The 20603-nt window shown below is 41.7% G+C and overlaps 1 protein-coding gene across 1 annotated transcript in view; it reads right to left on the bottom strand.

The window, feature by feature from the left end:
* PCBD2 (pterin-4 alpha-carbinolamine dehydratase 2) overlaps window positions 1–20603 on the bottom strand; it is a 490447-nt gene that overhangs the window by 70937 nt on the left and 398907 nt on the right. Inside the window, exon 3 of the mRNA XM_085617991.1 lies at window positions 5541–5621. Within this exon, the coding sequence (XP_085474117.1) occupies window positions 5541–5621 (81 nt within the window). The remainder of the gene's footprint in view (window positions 1–5540; window positions 5622–20603) is intronic.

The raw sequence follows: 20603 nt of genomic DNA, 5'->3' as shown, positions 1-20603 counted from the left end.
TTCTATAGTTTCCGGACTGGTTTTAACCAGTTCGTCTCTCATTGAGCGACCCCGGCTGTATGTGATTGAGGGCCTTTTCGGCAAAGTTGGGCCTATCACTGGGTCACTTAAAATTAGAGGCCAATTGCGGGTTATGATAGACTCAACCTTTTTGTGTTGTAGACTATATTGGATGATGATTCTGAATTCCTTTACATTTATCCTAGTGTTGGTTCCTGTACTAGTCTCTGAGGTGTTGGTCGTGGTTGTTGTTTCTGTCTTATTGAGAAGTTCCGCTCTGTTCATGCACATAGATTTTGTGATGGCATTGGTTACAATTTTATCAGAATAGCCTCTTTCTAAGAATCTTTGTTTGCAGTCTATTTGGGCTATTTGTAGGTCACTGTCCTCACTGTGAATTCTTCTGAGTCTGAGCATCTCACCGTAGGGAATGCTGTTTATTAAATGTTTAACATGCGAGCTACTAGCATGTAGTGTTGAGTTTCCAGCAGTTTCCTTACGGTGGAGTTTGGTTTTGATTTTATGATTGCTGACGTACACTTCCGTATCCAGGAAATTCACTGAGGTGGCACTGATGTTAGCAGTGAATTGTAGGTTTAGATTGTTTATGTTAATGGCCTGTAGGAAATCCTGTGCGCTGCTAAGACTACCATCCCATATGATAAAAAGGTCGTCTATGTAGCGTAGCCATAGCTTAACATTATTTTCCATAGCCTCAATGTGTTCTGTCATGAGGACCAGCTCCTCCCACCAGCCCATGTGTAAACATGCGTAGCTTGGGGAGAAGCTGGCCCCCATCGCAACTCCTCTTAACTGCCTGTACAGAAGATTGTTAAACATGAAGATGTTGTTGAACAAACAGAACTTAACCATTTCTATCAACATCAAATTGTGACCAACCAGATTACCCATTGATTTATCCAAAAAGTATTCCATTGCCCTTAGGCCATCTGCATGCTGGATACTAGTGTATAGTGAGCTTACATCAAGGGCAATTAGTACAAAGCTGGGTTTCCAAACTACGTTATCAATTTTGCGTAGGAAGTCACTTGTGTCCCGCACATATGAAGGCAAAGCCTTCACTATACTTTGTAAAAAGAAATCCACATATTGTGATGTGTGTTCCAGACAACCATTTCTCGCTGAGATGATGGGTCTGCCCGGCGGGTTGATGGGGTCTTTGTGGATTTTGGGTATAAAGTAGATGGTAGGTACCACAGGAAAGTCGTTTTTTAGGAATTTGAATTCTTGTCCGGTAATCAAGTTCGTCGATTTCCATGTTGCCAATTTCTTATTGAAAGTCGTATACATTGTTTTTAGATCAGTTCCATTGCATCTAATGTAGCAAGTTCTGTCATTGAGCTGATTGTAAGCTTCCTTCATGTAATTTTCTTTGGTCATCAATACAATATTGCCACCTTTGTCCGAGGCTCGTATTACTATTTGATTGTTCTTCTTCAGTTTGGACATCAAAGTCGTGTAATCAGACCTGTTTTTGTTGAATTTGGGTTTTCCAGCAAATGTCCTCGTTTTTAACTCCTTCAATTGGTCCGTTATTTGTTCGTGGAACAAATCTATTGAATCCTTTACCATGATGGGATTGAATGTTGATTTTGGCTTGAATTGCGTTAGAGGACATTTGTTTGGTAGTATCATCATGTTCAGTTCGGTAGAGAGAGTGTTCAAGTCAGCCTGCGAGGGGATTTGCGAGTTTTCATTCTGTTGAGGATCCCATAGTTCCTGCATTTCATGAAGAAAAGTGTCATCTGATTGAGTAGCATCTGTTGAGGTCGTGGTCATAGTGGCTGCATTGGAGTTGTTCATGTTAAGCTTTGGATTAAGTAAATGAAATTTCTTGAGTTTTAATTTCCGAGTACTCTTGAAAATGTCTAATCGTGTTTTTACGTAGTTGAAATTGTTGGCAGGACAATACGTTAAACCCAGGCTTAATGTTTTTATTTCATTGTCAGTCAGTGTTACTTCAGAAAGGTTCATAATTGTTTTATTCGTGCATGATTGTATACTCTCTTTTATTTCCTCCACCCTCCTCTTTTTTTCCGAAACGTACTTGTTGCGTTTTGCCTTGCGACGTTGTCGTCGCTTCCAGTTTTTGCTTGGCCGTAGTTTTTCTGAGTTCTGGGACGAAGAGTTTGTCGTCTGTCCTCGCATAAAAAAGACAGTTCCTCGTCTAATGTGCGTTTTTGTCTGCCTTGGTTGGATACAGATTCGCGTTCGGAATCGCTTTCTGGTGCTGAGCTTAACTCGGAGTTCGATGTGCTTGAGGATGCTGCGTCTGTTCTAGTCATTTTGGCTTTGGCATTTCCAGCTTTTCTGTTGTCACTGTTGGACCTGAGCATTTCATATTTTTTGGAAAAGGTGAAGATTTGTCCGACCTCATAATCCGTTTTGTCACGGAAAAACTTGTACGTTTTCCTTTCCTTTATTTTGTCTTCTTCTTTCTTGAGTCTTATTGACATTTCTTGCCGCAGTTTGGTTTTTTCCTCCGGTTGGTCCATTGCATCGATTTCCTCGTTAATTTTAGCTATTTCTTCTAGTAGGGCAGTGCGGTCAATGTCTGCATATTTTATTAGAATTTGCATCAAGCGTTTGGAAGAGTCCAGGTTACACTCGGCCCACTCTCTCATCATGAGTGGGTTTGGTGCTTCGTAACTCGGTGCCAACAGTATTCTCAGACCTCGTGGTACTCTGTCCACGTCTAAATACATCTGTAGGGAGCGCGACTCCCACCACTTGCTCTGTTCCGATCGACTTTTCTTTTCTAAGATTTTGAATTTGTCCCTCAGTGTCGTACTTGTCTCCTTTGCTTGTGTGTTCGTATTACTTTCCTTGTCAGTTGCGGCTCTGTTGTCTTTGAACATGGATAATGCTGCCGCTTCCCTTTCCTTCACTGTGTCAGCCGACATTGCACCGTGTATATATATATATACATATACATATACATATACATATACATATACATACACACACACACACACGCACACACACACATATATATATATATATATATATATATTTATTAGTGCAGGGCGAGATGATAAGTACTGGGTCCTATACCATTTGTACATAGAGATATTTATTGCAGGAATTTCATTGTGCTGGCATGCTCCGACACAGCCTCTGCCAAACGCTGTGCGTTACAAGTTAGCAAATTCAAGACAAATAGGAACGTAGTAGTATTTTCTTTTCAAAAGAAGTTAAAAAAACACCATTCACCAATTGTTTTTAACAACTGACTCCAGTAATTAAAATACCAACTGAAATGAAGAAAGAACATTTGGCTCTAGATAAAAAAAAAAAAATGGGAGGTGCAGTAAACCGCATGAAGCACACTGCTGATTGTTTCTGCATTGTATTTTTGTGCAGCAGAGCTCCCCCACAACTGGAGCAGATACATGGATGGTTCTTGCATTTTGTAGGCTCTGGGCAAAAAGGGAATGCGCGTGGCCCCTTTAATTTGCATACAACGTGACGTCATAGGAAATTACATCAGAGGAAGTGCTATCAATTGACTATTAGTCTTCTGGCATCGCTGAAGTAACTTTCATGGAGCGAATATCAGTAAACTAATTAAACCATAAATAATAAACCTAATAAAAAAAGGACATATTGTTTAATGTTATAGTAGGTGAAACTACATTATATTACTCACACTGGGAGGAATAGCATGGCATAGGTCTTCCCAAAACCTATATCTTTAATCAAATGTTACCAAATTGTTTCCAGATTAGTGCGTTATAGAGTATGTATGTGGTATTTATACACTGCAACCTTAACTGAAAGGCTACATAGTCCTGTGCAGGGTCAAAGACGGTCAACATGTAATAGGAGGTGTAGCTGGTTTTAGGACCATTACTGCATCGAGATTTATTGTTTTTTGATGGGTTAAGAATTCAGCTATTTCAATAATTGGAGTTGGGATGGGGCTGTCCGCTTGGATCCGGGGATATTGTTCCAGATCCTTGGTACACAGCAGAGGATGGTCCTTTACCTTGTTTTTTTCTTTATTGCAATTCTTGATCTACCATCTGAAGGTGTCCTATATGAAGCTGTGGGTGTGCAGAAGGTACTAGAGGTGGGGAGCTTATCATCTAAGCAGGTAGGGGTCATTCATATGTATGTGGTATTTCTATGCTGTGAGAATAGCCAGATGGCTGCAGAGCACTGTAGAGTATCAAAGACAACCATAAAGTCAGTGATTGATAAGGACTAGCTGGTTTGTGGCCCTTTAATTCAACATAGTGGTGAGCCGTGATCTCTCTATTTATAATGCAGGTGGTTTGGAAGGTGGTGCTTACCGAAAATTGGAGCCAGCGGAGTTTCATCGTGTGTGTATGGGGGGGATAATGTGGTCATACATATTTGTACCCCAATGAAGTTTGCTGCAGCATATAGGAAGCCATTAAGAGGGGCCAGTGTGGATTAAAATCCCAAGATGGTTTCCCAGATACCCAGTGAGAGATAAGGTGTGAGGCACAAAGTTTTTGAGCAACAAAATTATGAATGCAAACAAACCAGCTGAAAATAGCTTGACTTCTATTGAAGGTATCACTCAAGTCACTATAAAATACCAGAAATTATCAGAAGACAATTAGATCTAGGCTAAAGTTAATGCCCTCTGCCCTGAGCCATGGCTACAAGGCCCTATGAACGTCCTCTGTTGCCTTTAACATTTCTAAGACTCAAATCATACGGGATACTGATTATTAGTATACTTTGGTGGTTCCAGAGTGAAGTCCCTTTTGGGAATTAGCATGATGCAAATTCAATTAATAGTTTTGAGCAGGTCCGAGATATGTTTAAAGTGCAACTTAAGCGGATGGCACAATTAGTGCTGCAGGCCCACTAGTAGCATTTCATTTACAGGACCCGGCATATGTAGCGCCACCTTACATAGCTCTTACAAGTAAATTAAATATGCCAAATGGGTAAAAAACTATTTTAAAATGTTTTAAGGAAGGAGCACAAGCACTTTAGCACTGGTTGCCAATGGTAAAGTGTGCAGAGTCCTAAGGCCAGCAATAACAAAGTCGGCAAAATAGAAGGGTTGAAGGCAAAACACTAGTGGGTAAACCATGCAGCTATATCTCCTTTCACCTCCATACAAATATTTCTCAGTTTTGCAGCGCCCCTGGAAAGCACATGTCTAAATGCAATTAAATGAGGCTATGAGCCTGGTCATGACAAGGATAACCAGGAAACGTGAAACCAAGACACAGGGTTTTGAATCATGCCAACATTTTGGGGAATAATGTTGAAGAGTGATAGTGGCGAGGATTGGGAGGAGAGCAAAGCCAACATGAGGAGTTAAGCACTCCTGTAGAGGGGAAGGACTGTTAACAAGGAATACAAAACTATGAGCTGCCACACCTCTGTCAAGAGGTCGTTTCAAGTCCCAGGATGGCAAGATTTGCCATACTTCGGCCTAGCCACACTAGCCTATTGCATCAGTGTTACATAAACAGTAAAACAATTGACAATGTTGATGGGAAAGTTGGTATAAACTAAGCAAAATTATTTACCTTGTTGTACACATTAAACCATTCTGGATGGTGATTCATTTTTTCGGCTCGGAGGGCCACGCGTGTCATAAAGCCAAATGCCTGGAAAGGCAAAAATAAAGATATTACATACACTGATAAAATCACAACCAAAACATTAAGTTTTTTGCCGAAAAAAGGGCACAGATCAGTGTCAAAGCCCTTTATTTTATTGTAAACACAGTGCAGACCTTTCATGTTTAGAGTGTAGGTTTTTTAAATGTCTGCCTTGACTAGTTGTAGATGATGCGGTGGGGAGAGCGGAGGATTTGGCGAGCAACGTGTGAAAAGAAATCTATATATATTTTGCGTTACAAGGGAAGGCCAGAAAATGAAACGACTGAAGTTATTTTTCATATCGAAATATTTTCAATGACCTTCTAAACTTGAAAACATCTTCCCCATATGACACTTCCATTGACTGCTGCGGAGTTCTATAGAATCATAGTAGACTCAGAAAATAAGTTACATTTTCGCCTGTAGTCAGTTTGTAAATTAGCTTTGGGCTACAACAGATGTGGTGAAACCGGTCATCCGGCAAACAGCAGCTGTGGTCTCACTGTGTCGTCCTTTTTTGCTGTCCACTTCGGGCTTCCAGCCGGACACTGAAGTGCAGGTGATCAATATAAACCGATTAAGAAACTCACTGTAGGATGTGTCTATGGTCAAACAACCACAGACTACATTAAAACCATGGAATCGCTTTAAGTATCGTGCACACGTTTGAAATTGCTGTTTCCCCTTCTTATAGAAATTATTATTCCTCTTGGAGAAACACCTTGCCCTATAAGCCCACATATGTTGAAGGTGCAACCCTGCCATTCTCACCGCTAGGTAGAGGCTTACGTCTCCAGTTGACCAGACTACATAAATAAACAATATCCAGAGTACATAGGTGTCTGTCATGGTTTGTATAACAGAAGATATTCATAGGTGGGCGTGAGTACATCAATTTAAATAGCATGTTGCCCCAGAACAAACAAGACTACGTACGAGGGACCCTGAGAAAGTTAAATGAGTGAGGAAGTGTTCAGGGAATTGAAGTATTCAGTAAAACAGGCTTGACTTCCTACACATATATATTTTAGAAATCGGCAATATGTCCATACATAGATCAAACCCACAGACCAAAAGTATACAAAAAGGTAATTAATTTATTAAATAATTTTCAATTTTTTATATATAATATAATCAAAATACAAAACATCATACACACATAGGTGACAGTGATAAAAGTAGGGCACATCTTAGCCAGCACAAGACATAATAGCGAGAATAAATAACAATATTAAAACATGAACAAATAAAAAATCTACAGATAAAGAACAACCATAACAGTGTGACAAAACAGTGAAGAAAAAATTACAAAAAACAATAGCTAGAAAATGCACAGAGAACAAGCACCTGTTTTACTGAATGTTGCCCCAGAACGCCATAACCCTCCCCCCAAACAGAGATAGTCAGGCATGAAAAGAAATTACACTGATGGAATTTTACGCACTTATAAGTAAATATAGAATTATAAATTAAAAGTTTATTCTAGTCTATATAATTTTATGTGCATCTAAGTTCAACTTGGGTGCGCCAATATCTTCATGGGATCAGGCCCAATGTGTTGAGTGGGACGTGCAGTAAATTATTACAATGAGAATTTGGCCATCTTGCGTCTGTCAGATTTACACAGCTCCATTTTACAGGGAGAATATGTTACATTTAGTGGTTATGGAAAACATTCAGGAGAAATTAGCATCTTATTGTTACTTTCTGTTGGTAGGTGGAGAGGAGATTAGGTATGTACATCTCCTTGGCACTACTATGTAAAAATCGCAACAGGTGGGACTGTTTATTTTAGTAGAGATGGCTTCTCACGCAAAGTATTACCATCTGCGTGATATTTCCTTCAATGTATAGGAGGTTTCTTTAGAAGTAACTTCAAAAGACTCCGTTCTAGAGGCATTGGGAGCTGCTGCCACTAAAACTTGGGTGGCAGCGCGGGGGGGATAGTAATCATTTTTAAAAAAAAGAACTTCCCTGCCAGTCCCGGGCACCTCCTCTGTGCTTCTCTGCTCCCCTTCCCACCCAATCCAGACGCTGCACTCATGCTATTTCTAAGCATGAGAGAAGCACTGGTATTGGCACAAGTGGGCTAAAATGCAGCTCAGTTAGGGACAGGGAGCCTGTGCATCTTCCCCAACCCGGCTGTGCAAGACAGCTGGGATCGGATAGAGAAATGTAAGTGCGCATGTCGTTTGGCTGTCCTAAAATGGCCGTCCAAACAGACTACTCCCCCCTACTTGGGCCTGGCTGCTGCTGACACAGAGCATGGCCCGCCCCTCCCTAGACTCGGCAGACTCAGCCATGTAGGTAAAAAAAAAAATGATAAAATACTTTTATCATCATTTTAATATGCATTTGCTGCCTTTCAGCAGCGGGGCGATGCTCATCAGCCATAATGGAGGAGCCGACCCTGTCTAGAGGATGGCCCAGGCCTACCCAAGATAGTCCCATGGCCCACCCCAAGGCCCATTCACAAGCAGAAAACCATCTTCTGTTCTTTTCATTAAGAAAACAAATCCCACAGGCCAGCAGACTTGCAATCAAAGTGTAGTTATGCAAATTACATCTATTATGCCAATGCCTAAAGCGACTAAGTGCCTGGGGACAGGGGTGCTGTTATGGGGAGGGCTGCTAATACTGTGCATGTATAAACCGTAAGCTCCTGTCACACAGTAAGTGAGAGATGAAAACAGTTTTATGCAGAAACAGTGTGAAGGAGTATTCCATTGTAAGTGAAAATTAGCATATAATCAGTATATATCTTAGTAGTGGTTTGTTAGATGTTCTTTCTGTTGTGACCTATTTCCTAATTTATGGCCAGGGCCACTGAAATTATGTGACTGGGGAAAACCAAATTATGCTGCAGGGTTGAATAAATGTGACAAAAAGGGCAAATAACTAGACAGAATGTGGCATTGATTTTACATTTTTACATGTTAACACAGTTTTGGAAACGTTTACACCTCATTATTACCACTTTAACACCAAAATACAGCAATGGGCAACGGAAATGTAGGCAATCAACTTTTGCGAAGGGCCTTCCACAACGCAGCAACAAGTTGCTGCATGTCTAGTAATTTAGGATATGCTTGAGCTAGAAGAAACATTTTGTGTAGTTAAAATCTGCAAATTATGCAGCAGATGATGGATTATCTGATAAATGTGGCAAATCCATAATTATTTGGAATACACTTCAAGCGCAGAACCAAATAATTCCAGTGGCCCTACTTTTTCTTTTTTTGCAGAGTTTTATATAGTGCGTACTTGACCCAAATCCATCAGGTATCAGAGCGCTTTACATAGCACCAGTTACGTTACATGAGGACACACATTCATTCTTTGTTAGGCACAGGGAGATTAAGTGATTTGCCCAGAATCACAGGATGTTCAGCGTCATTACCGAGACTCGAACCCAGTTCCCCAGGTCCGAGGTCGCGCGACCTAGCCGTTAGGCCAACTCCTCTCCCCATGGCACCATGTTAAGCAGAAAACACTGATAATTGCAAAGGGTTGACTCTTCTTTAGTGAAAGGACTTTTCAAGGTCCATTAATATAACACAGATACAAAATAAGAAGGATCAGTGTATGTGCCTATTGCACAAAGTAAAGTCAGCAACAATGCCATTAGATGTGGGTTAAACCAGATCGTAATCTCCGATGCTCATGGTGCCCTCCCACACAGATAAAACCTGCAAATGTGGCCTTAATACAAAGGGAGAGCTAACACATTTTAGTGGCTTGTTTGTGGTTTTTAGCTGAAGGACAGCTATTATTGGCACTGTTTTACAAAAATATGACATTAGGGGAAGGGGCCAAGCAATTAATCTACTCTTGGATCTGTGATTTTTGGATGCAACTTGTACAGTGGGGAATTTTAATTGTCTGTGCAGAACAAGTTACTTACCTTCGGTAACCATGTATCTGGTAGAGACCTAGGTTTGTTGTAGATTCCTTACATTAGAATTTCCCTCAGGCGTCAGTCTGGATCCTGAGATTTTTTTCTTCAGCAATACCCCTGCGCGTCGGTAGGCGTCTGTCGTCGTGGTCGCCGGGATGAGGTTGCAGTGCCTGCTTAGATATCGCTTCTTTCTTGTTCCATGTCAGCCTAGCGCAGATCCGGAGAGAGCTATGCCGTAACTGTTTTGGCTAGCTTTTTGCGACTTTTTGTCGATGTCTTTTTTGAGTCTTGGACTCCTGGTGCGTGCGGGATGTCCCTAAGTCAGACCTCTTCAAGCCTTGAGGCACCTGTCGCAAGATGATGTCTGTGACGGAACCGACATACAATAAATTGACCATATATTTTTTTTAATCCATCAATCCGATAGATTTTCACAGATACCCCCCTGATCTGCTGAGGCAACAACGCAGGTTGCTCCTTCTAATACCTGGCGGCCAAAGCTTGGAACGACCTTCCCCTCTACCTCAGGACTGCCTCATCACCTCAGCAATTCAGAAAAGGTCTCAAGAACTGGCTGTTCGAATGAACAGATCACCACGAAGCAGCTAGCAACCCCAGCTCCTTGAGACCCTCACAAGTGATTTGCCGTGCTTTACAAATTCTTGATTGATCGAGTAATCAACATATAATTAGAAAAACTGTACAATTCGCCATCTACATGGCTTGTTTCAGTCTTAAACGTTTCTTAATGTGGACCTGAAATTATTTAACAAAATGTGATCATTTTGGCTGTATAGAGACCTGGACAAAATATTGATAGCATAACAATTTTGAAAATTGATACTGCACTCAGGAGCAGGCACAAAAAAAAACAATACCCACTCTGAGCAACTCCACATTATGGGTAGACATCTTTAGACAGCAGAAAGCTAGATCTTCAGAAGCAAAGCAGATGATGTAGGAAACGGGGGTGTTTGATGTTCATATCTTTGTGTGATGGGAGATGCCTCTTCAGAGGAAGAAAAAAAATGATCCCATCCCTGGACCAAAAACAGGAGAATCCTATGAAGTCTGTGGTAAAGAGAATCACGAGGGGGTAGGCACATGAGAATCCTTCTGTCAAATTCATGATGAGACATTCTTTAGGGAACCAAAACACAAGGCCATCAATAGGCCAGTATAGTGCACTTGGGGCTAGATGTACGATATGATAGGCTATTTATATTGTACGCAGCAACTCCAAGGAGTGTCTCGGCACAGAACTTGTAGGAAGTCGAGTTAGGCATAAACAAAGAACCAAGTTTTCAGATTTTTTTATAATAGCCCTAGATCGCTTGTGGACTTTAACTCCAACTGGAGCCGATTCTATGCTGACGAGACCAGAAACGCTAGCGATCTACCTCTTGCTCTCTGTCGCTGAACTCTTGTGATGCTTGCCAGAAATCTGTTGGTGGATCTCAGCTGTCTTGTAGGGTTATAGAAGCTGAATCTGGTTCTAAGGTAGGTAGGTCCTGTATGATACAAAGCATTGTGGACCAATACCAAGGCCTTGAATTTAACTCTCTCGCAACCAGTGGAGACCCCGCAAGTGTGAACTAATATGAATCCACCTCGGAATATTTACCAAAAGTCTAGCAGCCGCATTATGGATCACCTGGAGTCTATCAATTAGGTGCTCCGGAAGTCCCAAATACAGGGTGTTGCCATAGCCAATTTGAGATGTAATCAGCATCTGAACAACTTTTTTCTTAGCAGGTAATGATAAAAGGGGCAGAAATTTCTAAAGGATCTCATAATCCCAAAACAGATTCCTGCCAAGCTTTTTACTTGGGGACTGAAGGTCAGTCTATTATCAGATGCAAGTCTTTTTGAGGACCTGGGGGGAGGCATCATCTGGCCAAAAAGTTTGCCAAAAATGTGGTGGTGTGTAGGAAGCATTTGTGCAGTTGCAAATGGCCCGCTTCACAGAAACGGGCTGTTTCCGACCGAAAAAATGCATTTTGGTATGTATTAATCCCAAATTGTGAATCAGTAACAAGTTCTCAAATCGCAATTTGGAATTGTGAATACATACAGATTCGATATTTGGAAGGGGTGTGTTTAGGGCATCCCTTTGAAATACAGAATCAGAATGGGATGTATGAATGTTTTGTAACCGAAATGCGGTTGCAAAACATTCACACTTTACCACTAACTCAAAGTTGGTGGTAACCCATTCGCAAATGGGAAGGGGTCCCCTTGGTACGTCTTCCCCTTTGAGAAGGTTTAAAATAATATTTTTAAAAAGACCAGGCAGTGGTCCCAAGGACCACTGCCTACTCTTGAAAAATGAAAATGAAACTTTTCATTTTATATTTTCAAATGCAGCCAAACGAACTGCAGTTTAAAAACAAAAAGATAGATTTATTTAAAAGCAATCACAGACATGGTAGTCTGCTGAGCCCAGCAGGCCACCATCCCTGGGACAGCAACAAATCCTAGTGAGTCACAAATTGCGACATACGTCATTAATATTCATGAAGTAGGTCTATTTGCGACCCACTACGAATCGCTATTTAGCGAATAAAGGCTAGGTAACCGCTTTGTACATTAGTAATAGTAGTTACCAAATAGCGATTCACAAAAAGTCACTATTTGGTAATCGCTATTACTACTGTTCGTACAAGTAGCCCATAGTCTGTAAAAAAAAGTTGATCTTGGGAACCTTTAAAGCATTGCAAGCATTGACGATCTAGAAATGGATTGATAAACTATGTATATCAAGAACTAGAAAAGATGTTGAATACAGGGTTCCTTGATAATTATGAGAAGCAAATTAGAATGATCAAATGGTCTATCAAAAGTGTCTTTTATAGACCGGGCCTTGTTAGCAGTCTGTTTGTGCCCAATATGTAGTCTGAGTGGATTGTCATTGAGGACTGAGTAACAAGGGAGACGACCTCTAGCATCTTAGATGACTTGGAGCTACGCATAAAAAGTTGAAAAAATGCCCTACATAACCTTGTGAACAGCCAAGTCCTTCACCTTATAGAATGGACACTAGGAACAACGGGGCAAATTTGCCCCAATCAAAAAAAAACATTTAAAATGTGCAGAAGTAATCTGTAATGGTTAATGAACCACAATACCTAAAACAGCAACAGGAGTACAATATGAGATAGAGGCTGAAGACGTGAGACAAGGAGTCTTTGCATTGAAAAGCCAATTACATATGCAGGGCTAAGTATGAACAAACAGATTTACAAGGCAGACTATCAAAATGCAACAACGTGATGTATGGAATGCTTGGATTAATCTCAGCCACTGGCAATCACTTTGGGGGGAATTTCAGTCTGCCACTCAACTCTAGACAAAGGCTCGCATTATGTAAATCAGTACCAACCTTGCTTCTCACCTGCCAGCCAAGGCCCCCTCCAAAAGCAACCCCAGACCGGTTTTGACCCATTTAGGTCTCATTGGCGAGGTGTAGCTTGAGTCCTATGGGACAGTGAGCAAAAGACCCATGTCTGGGCCTCGGGTTGCTTGTGCTCAAATTCAGGGAGAGCCTGGCCTGACACTTTGGGGTCAACTCTTCCTAATGGAATAGGGTCACAACTGATTTGCATATAGCGGAGTCCAAATTGAGGAGGCATGGTGGGCATATGAACGATGGGTTGGAAGCATTCCTGCCATCGCCTTGTGTGCTCAAGAATGTTAGAACTTTAGCAAAAACAACTGTACTTCGTATGGGTGAGCCTTGCATCAGCTTCCCCTAGACTAAATGATACAGGAACTTCTAGGCGCTCATAAAATGGAAACCCGTCCTGTAGATTAACCTATCACAGTTGGTCCAATATGAACAGATAACTGGGCTAGTTTACCATGTTGAATGTACGTACATGTAAGAAAGGATTAGAACTGGAGTAGTCTAGAACTGTCCTACAATGTGCACATTTCTGCGGCAATGAAATAAAAGCAGGCCACCTCATCTTCAAACTGCTCTTGGAGGACTTTCTCTTCAGGTTACATTTGTTTTGCAACCTCTGATGTAAACTGGGGTGAAGCTTTTTATAATTAGCATGGGATTTATTATTAGCTAAAGTAATGCGTCAGCGAAACTTCTTAGTCTTCTTCACGGTCAGAAGCAGAGAAAGTAGCTCTGGGTTGAAGCGTACATTTCATGTTTCATGTTGGGACTTCCAATTTGTAGTATGTCATTCATTGAAGGTCTAAAGGTCTGAGCCATCCAGCACAAAACAAAGGGATTCGGAACACAGGGATAGTTATCTACCAAAGGTTTTATAATGCTGGCCTCGGCCTTTCATTATTTAAGACCTGTGAGGCACTTCCAAGTAAACTAGTAACTTCAGTTAATTATGGAGGCCTACTTAATGGGCTGGGCTGTTGAATCCTATGATGGCCACTCCTAACGTCTTACCTTTGGTGAAATATTCAATTGGCTGATAATATATTATGAACTTTACTATTCAAGTATTTTTGGTCTCAATTGCAGAATAAACAATTCTTCACATAAGACTATATAGGCAAATAACCTCAGCTAAGAGGGGCTTTATAAACTTCTGCACAGCGTAATCCTGGACATCAAGGGTACAATGGTTAAATGATCTTTTTAGCTATAGTTCTCGGGATTACACTCGAAAGAAGGCTACTGAAGTCGGATCATCTAGTACAACCGGATGTGGCTCACACAACAGTAGAGGAAGATCTGGTTACCATTCCATAACCAACCTTTGATATGCACGAATATTATGCTATATTTCCCATTCCACGGGCTCTATCTGCATGGCTTCCTTCCTGTCACCACTCCCTCTGCTCTGGTTTGGCTCAGTTTGTTCCTGTTCCCTCCCTCTGCCACGGCTTGTCATATAGGTTGTGTGGAGTAGACCTATATTTTCTTGGATAGTCCACTGGGTGTGCCAGGTGGGATTAGGGGACAGGCACTCTGAGAAGGTCAAGGGGTACTCTTATACAGGAAGTCAGGGGGTGCTCTAGGTTGCGGTTTTATTTATAGTGTGCCGATCTGGTGTAGCAGCACCCTGATGAAAAGGGCAGGGTTCTGAATCAGATATTGCTCATACCAGTGCCCGGTATGCCCTCACCAGCTGCTGTCACACTGGCAGGATGAATATGGTACAAATCTAGGTGCAGGACATATCGCGCAGCATTCACTTCTTCTGCAGGAGGGGTCTCAGCGGATCTGCCATTGTGCGCGCTCTCCCTCTCCCCAGGACGAGTGCAAGGGGCTGGTCCGCGCGCAGTCACAGCGGGGTGAGCGTATTGAGCTGCACAGTCCCTGCCCTACCCGGCTCAGGGAAGTTTTGCCACCATTTTGCAGCGCTTCCACTTCTTAAACTAAGTCGACTGACTTGGAAGATGTTTTCTTTACTTTTTAAAGCAGAAAGCAATAACTGCAAGAATATTAAAACATTATCGGGCAATAAAATGGAACTGCTTCTGTTGCCCTGCCATATGAACGCATGACGTACTTGATTATGCCTGTCCTTGTGGAAACGGAGAAATATATTTGCTCATTTTGGTTTTAGGAATTCTGACGGCTTCGAATTAACTATTGATTTGCTCGGTTTCCGTTTTAAAATGTGTCTTAAAAGATGATGGCCTCTGTTACTTTCTTAGAAGGGACGGACCAAAAGACTAACTGAGTATTCTAGACCGCTTTGAGAAGAACGCCCCTGCAGTCACCAAATGTGTACACCATCTCGAAATGGAAATTTGTACATTCAGGTTACAATAGGAGTATTTTCTTTAAACCGAAAGCTTCTTTTTAAATTTATTTTGTTGTCTTATGATGCGCAAATTACACCCAACCGGGCTTTAAAGCGCTGTAAACTGGAGAGGCGTGAGATTACTGTGGTGTGGGTGCACAGCTGGCAAGTTATCGGACTGCTTAAGTGTGGCAGTACCATAGTTTCAGTGCAGTCATGAGTGACATCCAGCTGCCAAATGTGTGACATTTTGAGTGACACTTTTTCGGGAGTAAAACCTAGCAATAAAATGCATAGAAAGCGATAAATATCAGAAATGACACCCCTTTAAGCACAAAGAAGCTCTACAAATATGCTAAAACTGCAGCAAAACCCCCTGAAATGGAAGGTAATTTGTATTTTTTAATGTCTGAAAAATAGATAATAAAGAAAAATATGCCTCTTGTCAGTCTAACGTAATCTAACTGGAAGGGCAGCCTAGTACTGTTAATACACATGCTGCTGAGCAATCAGATGAGTGACTGCACTACTAATATAACAAGCATTTGCAATGCAATAGGTCTCGCATTTACGCGAGTTTGAGCTATTGACATTGCAAATAACAATGCCTTTTATTTTTGTTTTTAGAACATAAATAAAAGGCATTGTCATTTACAATGCCAATAGCTAAAACGTGCGTAAATGCGAGACCTATTGCATTGCAAATGCTTGTTTAGTTATTTGTAGAAAAAGGTCTTTGTTTTAAATAGTGGCATGTAATCACTCTCTGGCCCTGACAAAGTAACATTATATATTCGCTAAAAACATGTTGACCCTTTGTTCTGAGAGATAAAGAATTACATTTGTGGCAAAACTATTTTTGAATATAAAGAATTAAATTAATTAAAGAATTGCAGATGTCTCTGGCGGGATATCTACTTAAAACAAGCATTTGCAATGCAATAGGTCTCGCATTTGTTGCAGTTGGAGCTACTGGCATTGTAAATGGCAGTGTTTTGTATCAATGTTTTTGTTTGAAGTGGAGTGATTATTTAAAAATTACACACTATACCATATTATAAGCTATTCTAGCAACTGTACAGTAAAGCTATGGCTATTTTAATGTAAAGGAGTGTGAATTGATGAATAAAAATACAAAAAACAGGATCTAAAAATTTACGATGGAATGTATAGCAGGGGACAGGGACTACCAATCACAACAAATGTACTTGAAGTGATTGGGGCATCATATGCAATAAAAAAAAAAAAAAAAACTAAAAAATCGGTAGTACGGGGTGTCAGCGACGCTTGTGCAAATGTTGTTCAGCTGGTGAAGTGGTCAGCTCTGTTTGCAGATGCAAAGTGGTGAAAGGTGAAGTATTCAGCTCTGTTTGCAGGCACAAAGGGATGAATGGTGAAGTGGTCACTCTCTTCAGCAGTGAACATGCTCTTTACTGTTGCTCATAGGCATCAAGAGACTCTGCCAGGTCTAAGGCATTCCAGAGACCTTATATGATGGCTGGGGTTTGTAAATGAACCTACATTAAACACCACTAAGAGATGAAGCGATTTCTGCAATATCACATGATTTTTCTCTAAAATGTGTTTTTTCAGTTTTACTTTTTGGATTCCTGGGATGCTCTGGCATAAGATTCCCGGTTCCACCATGATTCATTTGGTACAGTAAATAAACACAATAACACAAAATACTCTCAAACTGCAGTTTAACGGAGACGTGGTTTTCTGTGTAACAGACAAACGCCTGACCATGGTCCCAGCAGGGGCACGTGCCACCTAATCTAGAGACACTTCTCTCACAGGAGTTGTGCCAACTCACCTGCAGCCAAAGCTATGGGTCACAGGAAAATGGGATGGAGAGTAAGGGGGGTACAGGGAGAGAGAGAAAGGGGGCACAGGGAGAGAGAAATGGGGGCATGGAGAGAAATGGCGGACCGAGAGAGAACGGGGGAAGAGAGGCTGGAAGGGTGAAAACGAAAGGGAGAGAGGGCACTAGTGAGGGGGGTAGCGGAAGGGGAAGGAGGTGGACAGGTGATATACATTTTAAAAAGCAGGTCTTTGACAGTAGGTGATGACTGCTGGCAAGGACCAACACCCGGGAAGGAGGTTTGACATCCGAGCCCCCACTATTATAATGTGAAACTATCATGCAACTAAAATATCACAAAAAGGTGTTAGTTTTCCAAAGACACATGACCCGCCTGATGTACACACTACAAGATTCTTATAAGTCCCAAGAACATAAGGACAAATTCATCTGGCACATAGGAAAAAAATTATACTTTTCAAATAGCCCTCCGTATTAAATTTGCTCCACTTCTACGCTCGGTTAACAGATATAACTACTACCCAATCAATGGTATTCAATTGATCCACCTCGGAAGAATGAAGGCTGAGGCAGACTTGCCGGGAGTGTAACCTCTGCCCCTTACAAGTGTACGTCTCACTGAGCCCTTCTGCCGGTATTGTGTTGGACAGCTGGTTACAATTCGCTTCAGTTGAGCCCCTTATGTGTAGCCTTTAAACAGAAACACAGCAAAGCCCGCTTTTGTATTCGCCAGATAACTAGGAAAACCAGCTATACACGAGGCGCGAGCAGCAACCGGAGTCACAGAGGTAGAGAGACCAGCCTTGGCTCCGCCGGTTATGAATAACTTAATATCCACGTACCTACCAAACATGAATGTGTCCTTCGATAATGGATGTGGTATACATGTAAAGTGCTCCAATACCTACGGATTGAGTTTGTGCTAAATAAAAAAAATAAAAAATAAATACAAACACCTAACAGATCTGTTCCAGGTCAGGCAGCGGAGTCATAGTTCGCACGACCCTTGTGAAGACAGAGCAGCCGTCCCTGAAAATCAGCAGGGCAAGGGCGAGGATGTGGTCCGTCAGCTAAACTGCCGACTTTGGTGCTGGAAACCAGAGTTTGAGCACCGAGGTCGCATCAACATCCTGTGATTCTGGGCAAATCACTTAATCTCCCCGTGCCTGAATGTGTAATGTAAATAGGGTGCTCGTGTAAAGCGCTCCAATAAACTTCGGGTCGAGTTTGTGCTATATATTTATGCAAAAAAAAAACAAGTGCAAAGGCAAGTAACAGTACAAGGACATGTCGCCAGCTAGTCACATGCACTCATAACCACACCTACAGGCGACGCAACAGCACAGTGAACCCATCCGCCCAACACCGGACATTTTGCAACTTGCTTTTATATGGTGTACGCATAATTATACATTTGCCACACTTGCCTCATACCATCATCTCCTGCATATTTTTCCTTTTCTCGCATAATTTAGCCAACCCTGCCAGTTATACTATAATAAAGTAAACAAACTAAACAGTTCACAGAACTTACCCCAGTAAAACAAGCGTCTTCAAATAGGTCGTGTCTCCAATGCTCATGGTGCCCTCCCACACAGATAAAACCTGCAAATGTGGCCTTAATACAAAGGGAGAGCTAACACATTTTAGTGGCTTGTTTGTGGTTTTTAGCTGAAGGACAGCTATTATTGGCACTGTTTTACAAAAATATGACATTAGGGGAAGGGGCCAAGCAATTAATCTACTCTTGGATCTGTGATTTTTGGATGCAACTTGTACAGTGGGGAATTTTAATTGTCTGTGCAGAACAAGTTACTTACCTTCGGTAACCATGTATCTGGTAGAGACCTAGGTTTGTTGTAGATTCCTTACATTAGAATTTCCCTCAGGCGTCAGTCTGGATCCTGAGATTTTTTTCTTCAGCAATACCCCTGCGCGTCGGTAGGCGTCTGTCGTCGTGGTCGCCGGGATGAGGTTGCAGTGCCTGCTTAGATATCGCTTCTTTCTTGTTCCATGTCAGCCTAGCGCAGATCCGGAGAGAGCTATGCCGTAACTGTTTTGGCTAGCTTTTTGCGACTTTTTGTCGATGTCATTTTTGAGTCTTGGACTCCTGGTGCGTGCGGGATGTCCCTAAGTCAGACCTCTTCAAGCCTTGAGGCACCTGTCGCAAGATGATGTCTGTGACGGAACCGACATACAATAAATTGACCATATATTTTTTTTAATCCATCAATCCGATAGATTTTCACAGATACCCCCCTGATCTGCTGAGGCAACAACGCAGGTTGCTCCTTCTAATACCTGGCGGCCAAAGCTTGGAACGACCTTCCCCTCTACCTCAGGACTGCCTCATCACCTCAGCAATTCAGAAAAGGTCTCAAGAACTGGCTGTTCGAATGAACAGATCACCACGAAGCAGCTAGCAACCCCAGCTCCTTGAGACCCTCACAAGTGATTTGCCGTGCTTTACAAATTCTTGATTGATCGAGTAATCAACATATAATTAGAAAAACTGTACAATTCGCCATCTACATGGCTTGTTTCAGTCTTAAACGTTTCTTAATGTGGACCTGAAATTATTTAACAAAATGTGATCATTTTGGCTGTATAGAGACCTGGACAAAATATTGATAGCATAACAATTTTGAAAATTGATACTGCACTCAGGAGCAGGCACAAAAAAAAACAATACCCACTCTGAGCAACTCCACATTATGGGTAGACATCTTTAGACAGCAGAAAGCTAGATCTTCAGAAGCAAAGCAGATGATGTAGGAAACGGGGGTGTTTGATGTTCATATCTTTGTGTGATGGGAGATGCCTCTTCAGAGGAAGAAAAAAAATGATCCCATCCCTGGACCAAAAACAGGAGAATCCTATGAAGTCTGTGGTAAAGAGAATCACGAGGGGGTAGGCACATGAGAATCCTTCTGTCAAATTCATGATGAGACATTCTTTAGGGAACCAAAACACAAGGCCATCAATAGGCCAGTATAGTGCACTTGGGGCTAGATGTACGATATGATAGGCTATTTATATTGTACGCAGCAACTCCAAGGAGTGTCTCGGCACAGAACTTGTAGGAAGTCGAGTTAGGCATAAACAAAGAACCAAGTTTTCAGATTTTTTTATAATAGCCCTAGATCGCTTGTGGACTTTAACTCCAACTGGAGCCGATTCTATGCTGACGAGACCAGAAACGCTAGCGATCTACCTCTTGCTCTCTGTCGCTGAACTCTTGTGATGCTTGCCAGAAATCTGTTGGTGGATCTCAGCTGTCTTGTAGGGTTATAGAAGCTGAATCTGGTTCTAAGGTAGGTAGGTCCTGTATGATACAAAGCATTGTGGACCAATACCAAGGCCTTGAATTTAACTCTCTCGCAACCAGTGGAGACCCCGCAAGTGTGAACTAATATGAATCCACCTTGGAATATTTACCAAAAGTCTAGCAGCCGCATTATGGATCACCTGGAGTCTATCAATTAGGTGCTCCGGAAGTCCCAAATACAGGGTGTTGCCATAGCCAATTTGAGATGTAATCA

This window comes from Triturus cristatus, chromosome 7 (genome assembly GCF_964204655.1).
Source record: "Triturus cristatus chromosome 7, aTriCri1.1, whole genome shotgun sequence".
Taxonomy (NCBI): Eukaryota; Metazoa; Chordata; class Amphibia; order Caudata; family Salamandridae; genus Triturus; species Triturus cristatus.
This window is presented reverse-complemented; position numbering and strand designations above follow the sequence as displayed.